The sequence below is a fragment of the Anolis sagrei genome, chromosome 5 (assembly GCF_037176765.1).
Source record: "Anolis sagrei isolate rAnoSag1 chromosome 5, rAnoSag1.mat, whole genome shotgun sequence".
In the NCBI taxonomy this organism is placed as follows: domain Eukaryota; kingdom Metazoa; phylum Chordata; class Lepidosauria; order Squamata; family Dactyloidae; genus Anolis; species Anolis sagrei.
Genome location: NC_090025.1, coordinates 26,878,065 through 26,890,083, shown reverse-complemented (window position 1 = coordinate 26,890,083; position 12,019 = coordinate 26,878,065). Strand labels below are relative to the sequence as shown.

Genomic DNA, 12,019 nt, shown 5'->3' with positions numbered 1-12,019 from the left:
AACATAATGATTTGTTTTTCTCATTGTGCTGCAAATATTTTTTTTCCTTTTATTTTCTCTATAACTAAGAAAAACTAAAAAGCTGTGTCAGATCATTACCTTTCCTCGCTGGGATATAAAACCACTTCTGTTGGTTAGCTGGGGTTTTGTATTTTCACTAGTGATCAAGTCAATGTTAAAGAAATGCCCTCCCATTTGAAGTTAGCCACACGTGTCACATCCTTGAATCCAACAGGCTTCTCATAGACTGGCACAACATTGTCTGTGCCCTGGTCATAATTATGTTTTTAAAAACACATTTGGCCAGTGCTAGATTGTTTGGTGCTTTTTGGAGAATCAAAACAACTTGATTCACATCCAAAGCAATATTGAATTATTTGTTCATACTTAATACCCATCAAAACACACCCTTTGTCTTATGTTTGTAATAGAAGAAAATCTTTCCAGGCTTCCGTGGGTTTGTCCTGAGTTTGTAGTCCTTCTTGTATGTATTCTTCCTCAGAATCCTTAAATAACAGTAGTAGTGAAGCCGTATAACTAGCTAAGTTGCATCCAATTGAGCACATCATTTCACATGTAAGTCACACAAATCCATGTAATGTGCATTTATGTAACTGTATTTGTAACAGATTCTAAATCAACTACTCTGTGGGCAATTAATGATACTAATATAATTACTTATGCAATTTGTTGTAGGTATCGTATGTACAGGAAAAGCCAGACAACAGGCTTCCCTTCACTAATTACAATTTTTTCAGCACCAAACTATCTAGATGTATACAATAACAAAGGTAAGAGCAGGTAACTTCTTCCGCTGCAAGCTTGTTGTACCGTAAAGTTGACTATTTTGGTTTTACATCATTTGGCTCAGCTGGTGCTGTTGTTTTCAACTTCCTTTAGCTGATCATAGCTTAATGTTGAACAATTTGCATGTAATAATTTGTAATGTGATAGAAGGTAGCAATATTAAATGTCCATGCTAAGTTAACTTTGTTGCTGTTATTATTAGATCTAATGTTTCTATCATTTTAGACATGTATTCTGTAGGGATTTGTTAATAGGCTGTTAATTGAAAAAGAAAGGGAAGGGGCAATAAAACAAACACAACCAAAGAGTCAATCTGTGGGCCCTTCCAAACAGGCCATATATTCCAGGATATGATCATAGGTTTTCTGCTTTAAACTGGATTATATGAATCGGCACTGCCAGATAATCTGGGATAAATGGAAAACCTGGGATCCGATCCTGGGATCTAGGGCCTGTCTGGAAGAGCCCTATGACGCTCTCCATCAGTGACAAACTGATTCAAACTTGCACTGCGTTATAACTTTTCCCTTCTGTGTGGAGTCATTTAGCTGACTGATTCATGGTCTGAATATATTGGCAAATAGACTAGAACTTTTAGTCAAAAAATGGACCCTACAACAGTGGCTTGACGTATCCACAGGTCAATGTATTCACTGTACCTAAACTCTTATTTTAAAAAAACAATTTGTAAAACAGTTAAAAAACAAGATTTCTAACACTTGCCTGTAGAACCATAAAACATAGAGTGGCACTATTCACATTGTCAATGTACGGTCATTAGTTTTAATGGGAAATTAATTTGATACTGGCCAAATTTTTAATAGCACATATTTCTTATTTTATCCACTATGCATGCTTGTATAACTTGAATGCACACAACAACATAAAGATTGATTTGGGGGAAATGAAAGGCATTTAGAAACAAGAGACACATTGACAAGGCAGTGGATTTTGCTCTTCGATTGAGGCTGAAGAGGTGGTGAACCCTGGATGAATCTAAACCAGTGATGGTGAATCTTTTAGAGATGGAGTGCCCAAACCGGGGTGGGGGTGGGCATTGGGCACTTGGAGAGGCAAGCAGGGGTGATAAGCCTGTGAAAGCGGGGAAGGAGTGGTGGGATTGAGCGAGCAGGTGAACTGGGTTAGGCAAGTGAGCAGGGGGCAGGCAAGTGGAGACAGGCAAGCAAGCAAATCACAGTATGCATTCCAGAGAGAGACCACTGTTTTTATCTTCTGACATGCATGCTGTAGGTTTGCCACCACTGATCTAGACTATATAATTAATGCTGTGTGACACCATTTTAACTGGCTTGACTCAATGCTGTGGAATTATGGGAGTTGTAGTTTCGTGAGGCACCATCTCCATTTGGCAGAGAAGGATGAAGACCTAGTAAAACCACAACTTCCATGATTCTATAACATAGATCCATACCAGTTAAAGTGGTATCAAACTGCATTAAATCTATAGTGTAGACCAGACATGGGCAAACTTTGACCCTCCAGGTATTTTGGACTTCAACTCCTAGAAATCTGGCTGTTGGGAATTGTGGGAGTTGAAATCTGAAACAGGTGGAGGGACAAAGTTTGCCCATGCCTGGTGTAGATTCATCTCCTATCTCCAAAGTATGTTTAGCACTTTGGACAGTTCCTTAAAGTTCAGCCTAGAACTTGAATCTGATTCATCACGCTGCTACCATGGAAGCACCCAGACACTACTTTTTGGAGGCAGTGGTGTTATTTTTACAAAATAACATGACTACTAGTAATAACTACTCATAACAGTGTTGCTTAGAAACTAAAAGAAAATTGGAAAATAAAGACCATTGAACGTCTTTATTTATATACCTCATACATCATTCAGCAACGTGTAGAATCCACATATAGCTTGTACAATGAGTTGGAAAACTATTATTCCCCCAAATATTGGATTGAGAGTTCCATTGGCCATAGAGCTGCCAAGTAACTTTTTAAAAGGAATTGTTGATATAATTATCCTTTTTAAATTTTGCATTAGATAGTTAGGCTTGTGAGTTATTTTTTTACCTCCCATTTTAGAAAAAGAAAGACTTAATACCTCATTACACTAGAGAATGAATCCACCTTAAATCTGGTTTCTGCCTCCTGCAGCATTCTGGGGTTTGTAGTTTAGGGAAGAGCCTTTAACAGCCTCACTAAACTACAAAACCCCAGAATGCTGCAGGAGGCAGAAACCAGATTTAAAGTGGATTCATTCTCTAGTGTGATGAAGCAGTTAGAAAAATTATCTTCCCTACCTCATTCTTTTTTTCATATATCCTCCTTACTTTTGTAACTTATCCTCATAAAGGAAAATCCAGTTTAAACATTTCTGCATTTTGTCCAGTTCCATATCTCTCTGGAGGTACAATAACGAGAACTGTGCAGTTTTCTACATCTTTTAAAAAATCACCAAAAGACCCTCGTTGCAGTTAATTGGGTTCAAAAGGGGAGGTGAACAACTCTATAATGACCCACACAGTTTCTGCAGTAGGTGGAAATTTGCTTCTGCTACAGAATACTAGAAGCAATCAGATCATTCAATTGCATTTGATAATAGTAAGAATTAATTCTGGAAAGAACTGATGTATTCCTTTCTGAAAGATTAATGGGCAACATAATTACCTTTTGTACAATATTTGAAAATGGGCAATCCTGAAACATTATAGATTTAGCAGCACAATAAGACCACAAGAACATATTGAACCAGGCTCTTGCCTTTCATCTGTGCTTTGCTTTCAGTTATTTCTTCTCTCTTCTTTTTTGTAGCAGATTTTTTTCCCACATTGATCAGTTATAAAACACGTTTCCTTTTTTGCATTTTGGAAAACGACTTTGGTGCTTTTTATCCCCCTGGCCTTTGAATTAAAGAAAGCTTTTGGCATAGCAGTTTAAATTGTTGTTTTAAAGTTACTTGTATTTGAGTGCAATTTCAGCAATATACATTATTAATGGGATGTAAGTTGAAGTAGCTTTTAGATCCTTCTTATGAATTATTTATTTCATCACTCCTTGGTTTATAAAATCATGAAAAAGTGTGCATTTTCTCAGCTAAGTGCGCTTTTGAGGGGATTTTAGGACCTTTTTTTTAAAAGAGTTACTTTTAGAAGTATTTTCCATTAGCTTTCACAAACTGTAAGTATTAGATGTAACATCCAAGTTTGAGGGATCCCCCTTTCCCCCGGCATGACTTATTCAGGGATTTTTGGGTACCATAGGCTGTTTCACAAAAACACCTGCATCTTCACTGCTATCAGCCATTTAACTCATCACTTTGCCTGCCTTTTTATGTGTGTTTCTGTGCTAAAACATAGAAAGTGGGTTCACATGCTTTAAATATCCCAAGTTATTCTGGGGCAGCAAAAGTCACAAAGAGAGGTCACTCTGAAATTACTCACTTGCTTTATAACTTGCAAATAACTGAGAGGCATGCCTGCCATTTTTGTCTTTTCAAGAAAACAGAGCATGTATCCAACCTAAAATAACTAACATTAGGGGGAAGGTTGAAAAACAGCATATGTTCTGTTCTTTTTATATCTCCTACACAAATGTGCAAAAACCTTGGTGGCTCATCCTGAGAGTAGAGGGGTGTAAGCGTGAAGACAAAGTTGGGATATAAGATTGCAAATAATTCTTCTCAGCCATACAGGATTTCCACTCTAGACTCAAGGATCCAGTGAGGAGATCCGATCTGCAAAGTTTCATTGTTTATTGCCTTCACATAGCAGTCTAGTGGGGTTTTCCTCATGAGGGTCAGGGAAAACCTGTTCTCTCCACATCATTTCTTCCCCAGAGCAAATAGCTTTTTCAGCTGGTCAGTGAAAGCACATTCGCAGAGGGAGAATTTGAATATATGGGTTGAGTATCCCATATCCAAAATGCTTAGGATTAGAAGTGTTTTGGGTTTCAGATTTGTTCAGATTCAGAATACCTATATTTGGGTATATGTACATAATGAGATGAAGCCCCCAGTGGTGGAGCAGGTTAAACCGCTGAGCTGCTGAACTTGCTGAACAAAAGGTCAGTGCTTCAAATCTAGGGAGTAAGGTGAGCTCCTGCTGTTAGCCACAGTTTCTGCCAACCTAGCAATTCGAAAACATGCAAATGTGAATAGATCAATAGGTACCGCTTCAACGGGAAGGCAACGGCGCTCCATGCAGTCATGCTAGCCAAATGCCCTTGGAGGTGTCTACGGACAATGCCAGAAATGGAGATGAGCATCACCCCCTCCAGACTTAATGTTAGGGAAAACCTTTACCTTTACTTACATAATGAGACAGGGCCATAGACAGAAAGCGGGGTGGTGGTGGTGGTGGTGGTTTAAGGGATCTAACCCCCTCCCCCTGAAAGGGTTCTACCCCCCCCCCCCAAATCTGGTTTACTCGAGAATTTTAAGTGGTTAACCAAGTTATAAGTAAACCAAGTTTCTTTTTTAACCTGACACATTTCAGGGCAGGGTTGAACTTTTAACATACCCGCCCCTCTTGGCTACAGCACTGTAATGAAATAGTTTGGAAATTGGATTCAAGAGTAAACATGGAATTTATTTATGTTTCACACACATAGCCTGAATGTAGCTGTATACACAATGTCTTTCATAACTTTGTGGATGAAACAAAATGTGTATGCATTGAACCATTAGAAAGCTAAGGTGTTGTACTTGCTATCTTCCCCATTCACGTGGACAGTTTTGGATTTTGGAGTATTTTGAATTTTAGAAATTCCAAATAAGGAATGCTCTCCCTGTCTGTATTTACACGTCTGTGGCCCACATTCAGTGCTTTTCAGAGAATGATTTAAAAATGTCCTCCCATACATCAGAGAACATTTTAAATATTACTTGCCATCTAAATGTGTACATTGTGAAATCTCTCTTCTGATTTAAATGTATTTACTATCATGTAGCTTAAGTATGATTTGGATGTTGTTCATTAATTATAGAACTACAGTAAATTGATTGATGGATTGCATTAATCCATAAGATATCCATTTACTATTCCCCACCTGCAGTTTTAATAATTTCATCTGATGAGTGTCAGGTGAAATAGGATAGGAGGTGTTTTTAGAAATCAATTTCTTCCTTTAAAAAACAAACAACAATGCACACTGAACTATTTATTTATTATTTACAGTATTTATATTCTGCCCTTCGCATCCCAAAGGGAACTCAGAGTGGATCACAGAACACATATATGGCAAATATTCAATGCTTTTATACACTGACAAGACATAGAGGTATATATATAGGCTTTTCCATCTTTGGCATCTTGGAGGCTGTGCTCAGTTCCAGCCATGGGGAGTGCTGTTGCTCCATCTCCCTGCCGAAGAGCTTAGTAAACTTCCTCCTTAATCAAATTGCTGGCATTTTCTGACATTTCCTTATGAATACCTTAAATACCTCCACTCCTTAAGCAGTACCTATTTATCTACTCACATTGCTGTTTGAAAACCCACTGGGTGACCTTGGGCAAGTCACACTCTCTCAGCCCCTGATGGAAGCAAAGGCAACCCTTCCTCTAAAAATATTGATTCAACCCCTACTCTCCAAAGCCATAATTCAAACTTAGACCACTGTATCATGCTGGCTGTCTCAAGGTGAAACAGTGGGCAAATAGTTTGGGTACATAACCTCCATTCCATTTTCATATCAATTCTGCTCAGAAAACTATGCAATTCTTGATCCAAAACTTGATTAAAGAAATAGAAATATGTTCTGAGTAAACCCAGCAGTAGATTAAAGAGTGAAAATACTGATGACAAGTGGCTACATCTCTTGAATTCGTGTTTGTACACTATCAGAGACATTTCTAATCCAAACTGAATGCAAGTGTTTATGTATTGTTTGTGGTAATTTGCAATTCTTCCTTTATGCCACACACTCTTACCTAAGTTTGGTCCCAGCTAACTATACATAGTTGAGGACCATGGCTCAAAAATGAGTCAGTAACAAATGCCTAAATATGTTTCATCTTCTTTTTTTCTTTTGCAGCTGCAGTATTGAAATATGAGAACAACGTTATGAATATCAGACAGTTTAACTGTTCTCCTCACCCATACTGGCTCCCAAATTTCATGGATGTTTTTACTTGGTCTTTGCCATTTGTTGGAGAAAAAGGTATGTAAAGAGTTTTCTACCTGAAATGAGTTTCTCTCTAGAGCACAATGAAGGGAACAGGTTGTTCACTAGAAGAACACTGGCATGCAAAATATTTTGGCACATTTGAAATGTGACCCCTTCTTCATGAAGGCAAAAACATGCAGTACATTTAGCATAAACTGTTTTCTTGTTTTTCTGCTTTTCTTTTTAAAAATGTTTTGAAGCAGAGTACATATTATTTGAAATTCACTTACCATTGTGTTGTTGAAGGCTTTCATTGCTAGAATCACTGAGTTGCTACGTGTTTTCCGGGCTGTATGGCCATGTTCCAGAAGCATTCTCTCCCAACGTTTTGCCCACATCTATGGCAGGCATTCTCAGAGGTTGTGAGGTCACAGTCTCTGAGGATGCCTCCCATAGATGTGGGTGAAGCGTCAGGAAAAAATATGTATTGTCAAAGGCTTCCATGGCTGGAATCACTGGGTTGTTGTAGGTTTTTCGGGCTATATGGCCATGTTCTAGAAGCATTGTCTCCTGACATTTCGCCTGCATCTATGGCAAGCATCCTCAGAGGTTGTGAGGACCTCACAACCTCTGAGGGTGCCTGCCATAGATGCAGGCGAAACATCAGGAGACAGTGCTTCTAGAACATGGCCATATAGCCCGAAAAACCTACAACAATCCAGTCAGGAGAGAATGCTTCTGGAGCATGGCCATACAGGCCGGAAACTTCACAGCAACTCACCTACCATTATTGTGAAGCTATTAGCACAGAGTTCTTTTCCAACCAAACTTTTTCTTTTGCCTTTTCTACTACCACTTATTATAGTATTTTAATTACTGCATCAACAAATATATATAGCCCTTGGTTATTTTACCAATTTATTGTACTACTTTTTTAAAAACCCAAACAAATTTTCTTTACAAATCCAACAAAATCTGACTGTTTGCCCCAAGTTTTGAACTTAGTGCATAGTTTTTGTTAGTACTTTTATTTATACTATCTTGGTAGACGAAATTATGCAACTTTTCACATCTTCCCTGCTGAGCATGACAAATCACTGCGCACGTGCAGTTTCTAAGGACTGTATCACACATAGTTGTTGCTTTAGGTGAATACCTTAAGATTTAAGTGTACATCTAAAAACATGCTGTGTGAACACAGCAGATAAATAATTGAAAATAATTGTACCATACATGTCTACTCATCACAAAATGAGAACTGGCTGCAGTTCCGTATTGCAAATTCACTTGGTAATCAAGCTAGTTTTGTTGCTGCATAATGCATGAAAACAGCCCCAAGGATACTTTCCCTGTCCTTTTATGTGTTGTGGGAGCTGTTTTTGCAGTTGTAGGTAATGTACAAGTAGCTATGAGGTAGGAAGGATCAACCTGGGAATTGCCTTTTAGACAAACTCTGACTCCAGTAAAGTTGCGAGGCATTCGTGTTTCCCCCCCCCCCAGCAAATCCAAAAATTGCTAGTGCAGAAACCTCCTGACCTTAAACAGATACTGTCAACTTGAATTAACAACCTCCTAGTGCTGATTTTATGGAACATTCATAGACATAAATATCTCTTTCCCCTGTTTAAACCTTTCCAGCTTCTCTGCTAAAATATCTCATTTGTAACTTGCAATACCTCCTTTCCACTTCTGCCTTCTATATGGGAGAAAGAGATGGGAATATGAGCTGCAAAATTTCAGTGGGAACAGTAAAAATCCTAACAAAAGTTGTTCCAATCCAGTTTGCAAGCCATGTTTCTGACAAAAGGTTGCCAGTTTTCATTTGAAAGGGAGAGATGTAAACATTTGTACAGTGAGACCCTTGTAATCATGGAACTGACATCTGTGGTTTCACTTACCCACAAAAGGGATAATAATTTGCTAGGTTTTCCAGACAATTCTATGGTATGCTTCCCTTAGATGTCATGATAAAGTTGTGCTAGGAGACCTAGCAGACTCCTCCAAAGGATATCTTGGGTATGATATTTGTCTTGGAATCTCTAGGTCCTCCAGAGCATCTCTATAACATGCTGGGACCAGTTATCAGGTAATTTAGTGGCCTTCAGTCATATCCATGGTTTCAGGTAACTGCCAGAAAGGAGCTCCCAGTGGCACAATGGGTTAAATCCTTGTGCCAGCAGGTCTGAAGATAAACAGGTCGAAGGTTCAAATCTGGGGAGAGCACGGATGAGCTCCCTCTGTCAGCTCCCTATCTGGGGACATGAAATAAGCCTCCCACAAGGATGGTAAAACATCAAACATCCCCTGGGCAATGTCCTTGCAGATGGCCAATTCCCTCACACCAGAGGTAACTTGCAGTTTCTCAAGTTGCTCCTGACACGAAAAAAGGTAATGCTGATCAGACCAGGAATGTATCCCTCGTGGATATGGGGGCCTTATTTAAATGCAGGAGTTTTAATATGTGCAGGTCCTTTGATATTGGCAGGAAACAGAACTAATCATCTCATATTGACCGCACAAATTCTTGGATGTCACTGTATGTTCTCACAAGCTTCTCTGTGCTATTGATGTACACTGTGTGTTGTTTTGTTTTCTGATCATCCTTAACCATACTACCTTGGCAGGCCCTTTGGAAATCTCTATTTCTCTCATGGCTCCCAATTGATTTCCCTTGTAGTGACAGAGATGCTGGTCAACGTGCTGAACATCTGCTCAGATGATGAACTTGGAACAGAGGAGGATGGCTTTGATGGTAAGAGCCTTGTGCCTTCTGTTGAAGTAGTTTGCTCAGATTAACATTTCTGCTTGAGAAATCTTGTTTATTAATCCTAAGGCAAGTTTCTCCTTTGGATGAAACTCTGCAGGTTTGATGCCCAAAAGAGTGTTCTTGCTAGAAAATGTTTGCCTATATGCATGGTTTGTAAAGAGAGATTGAAAATATGTCTCTTTTTTCCTATTTTTCAAACCAAAATGTCACTTAGTACTCGAATATCTTTTCCATGCCTGTTAAGTGCATCATAGGGTTGCTACATATGGGAAGCCATGCTGTTGTATAGAACAGTACTTGCCACTTGATACAAATAGCATATCAAGGGGAGTGATTTAAGGGAATAGGAACAGAAATAATCTGATTTGGCCCAGCATGTTAATCAATATGGAATTAATTACCACCTAATAACACCTTAAAACATTGAGGGAAATTTGTAGAGCATAAGATTATCCACTCTTACTAGTCGACAAGGGGCCTAAATAGTTAAAAACAAAATAGTTATGGTTGTCCTCATCATGCCCTGCTTATGAAATTTCAGGAAATATCTGGCTATATCAGGAGGCAAAATAAAGGAGTAAACTGATCTTTAGTCTGAACTAGGACTTTGAAACCACTTTGAAAAAATCCTGACATGCAAAGAAAATTGGATTGATTTTTTTCAGGTTCAAAACAGGTTAAATTAGCCCATTTCATGTCCAGGACAGACCAACTTGCTCTGAAGCAATTTGTACCAGTCCAAAGTAGATGGAATAATAATGGTGATGATAATGATAATAATAATAACCACCTTGCTCGGATCTGCACGCATCATTCAAAAATACATCACACAGTCCTAGATGCTTGGGAAGTGTTCAGTTTGTGATTTTGTGATACGAAATCCAGCATATATATCATTTGCTGTGACATACTGTGTTTTTGTGTCAGAATAATAATAATAATAATAATAATAATAATAATAATAATAATAATAATACACTTTATTTATATTCTGCCTAGGGGACTCAGAGCAGGTTACAGCATTTACATACACAGGCAAACATTCAATGTGTTTACAATCATATTTAATGAAGCACGCAAACACAAACAAAGGCAGAGGCTTCTCTCCATTTTCAATCTGAGGAGCCTTCATTGTCACCTCCTGGTTGTGTGGCCGTCAAGTTGTCTTGGAGTGTCTCTTACCCTTTCCTGACGAAGCGGTACCTATTTATCTACTCATATTTGCATGTTTTCAAACTGCTAGGTTGGCAGGACAGCTAGGCTGGCAGACGGGAGCTTACCCCGTCTCGCAGATTCAAACTGCCAACCTTCAGGTCAGCAGTTAGCAGCACAAGGCTTTAACCCATTGTGCCACTGTGGTTTCTAGAAAGAAAGAAGGAAGGAAGGAAGGAAACCGTATATCTCCAGTCACCATATAAGACATTCAAAAGTCTTGCTTTATGTCTTCACAAAGTAATGAACTCTGTTTCCCACTCCAGTTTATGTTTTTTCTCTCTCTCCAATAATATGCAAACTGCGGAATGGGAGGATAATATTAATTATGGCCACTGCCATACCTCCTTAAATAGGATCTACAAATGTACTAAACTATTATATGTGATCACTACCAATGTCCTCTATGATATATCTTTATGAGGCCTTTCAATGCATTTATCTCCTCTCTATTTTTAGTATGTGCAAAGAACTGATGTTTGGATATTTCCCATTTAAACTGGGATATGATTTTTGTGTGCATGAGAAAGAGAAAATTTCAGCCATTTGAGAAAATTATTATTATTAAATAACTAAAGTCCAACTTTGAGTCTGTCTTCAAGTGCTTACCAAAATGAACAACAATAGAGAACACTTAACCCATTGGTGTGTCAGCCTGCTCGCAGAAATTTTAAAAATAAAATGTATAGGAATGCAAATGGAATAATCCTTACAAAAAACAAATAAATAGTGAGAAAATAGAAATTTAGGGCTTCATTCCACAGTCTGCTTACTTTGACTAATATCAACTTTTATGAAGAATTTGATCTTGAGATTATTTTTGAAAAAGTGGTCCAATTAATTCAGATAAGAGGAAAATTAGAATTAGTAAAATAGCTTCATCATAAGCAGTGTGTTTGTGTGTGGGGTGTAAGATAATTCCTTTTATTTCAGGCATATTTCATAGGAGTAGCTTATAATTTTACTTAATTGTGATAGAAAAGTATTATTATCTGTCATTTCTGTGGGCTCCTTAATGCATCAAATGCTGTAAACTATTCTACTGAAATCTATCTTAATGGGTATAACAAGTTAATACCTGCATTTTAACATAATAATGTTCCTATCACTTCTTCTGAGTCTTTTTCTTTCCCTAATTGCTATGCTTAAACTAAATT

The 12,019-nt window shown here is 38.1% G+C and overlaps 1 protein-coding gene across 4 annotated transcripts in view; it reads left to right on the top strand.

Annotated features, from left to right (window-relative positions):
• Positions 1-12,019, top strand: part of PPP3CA (protein phosphatase 3 catalytic subunit alpha) — a 223,234-nt gene that overhangs the window by 185,111 nt on the left and 26,104 nt on the right. For all 4 annotated transcript variants that reach the window (XM_067468615.1, XM_067468613.1, XM_060779164.2 and 1 more), the window contains exons 8-10: positions 697-791; positions 6,812-6,937; positions 9,561-9,635. In XM_067468615.1, the coding sequence (XP_067324716.1) occupies positions 697-791; positions 6,812-6,937; positions 9,561-9,635 (296 nt within the window). The remainder of the gene's footprint in view (positions 1-696; positions 792-6,811; positions 6,938-9,560; positions 9,636-12,019) is intronic.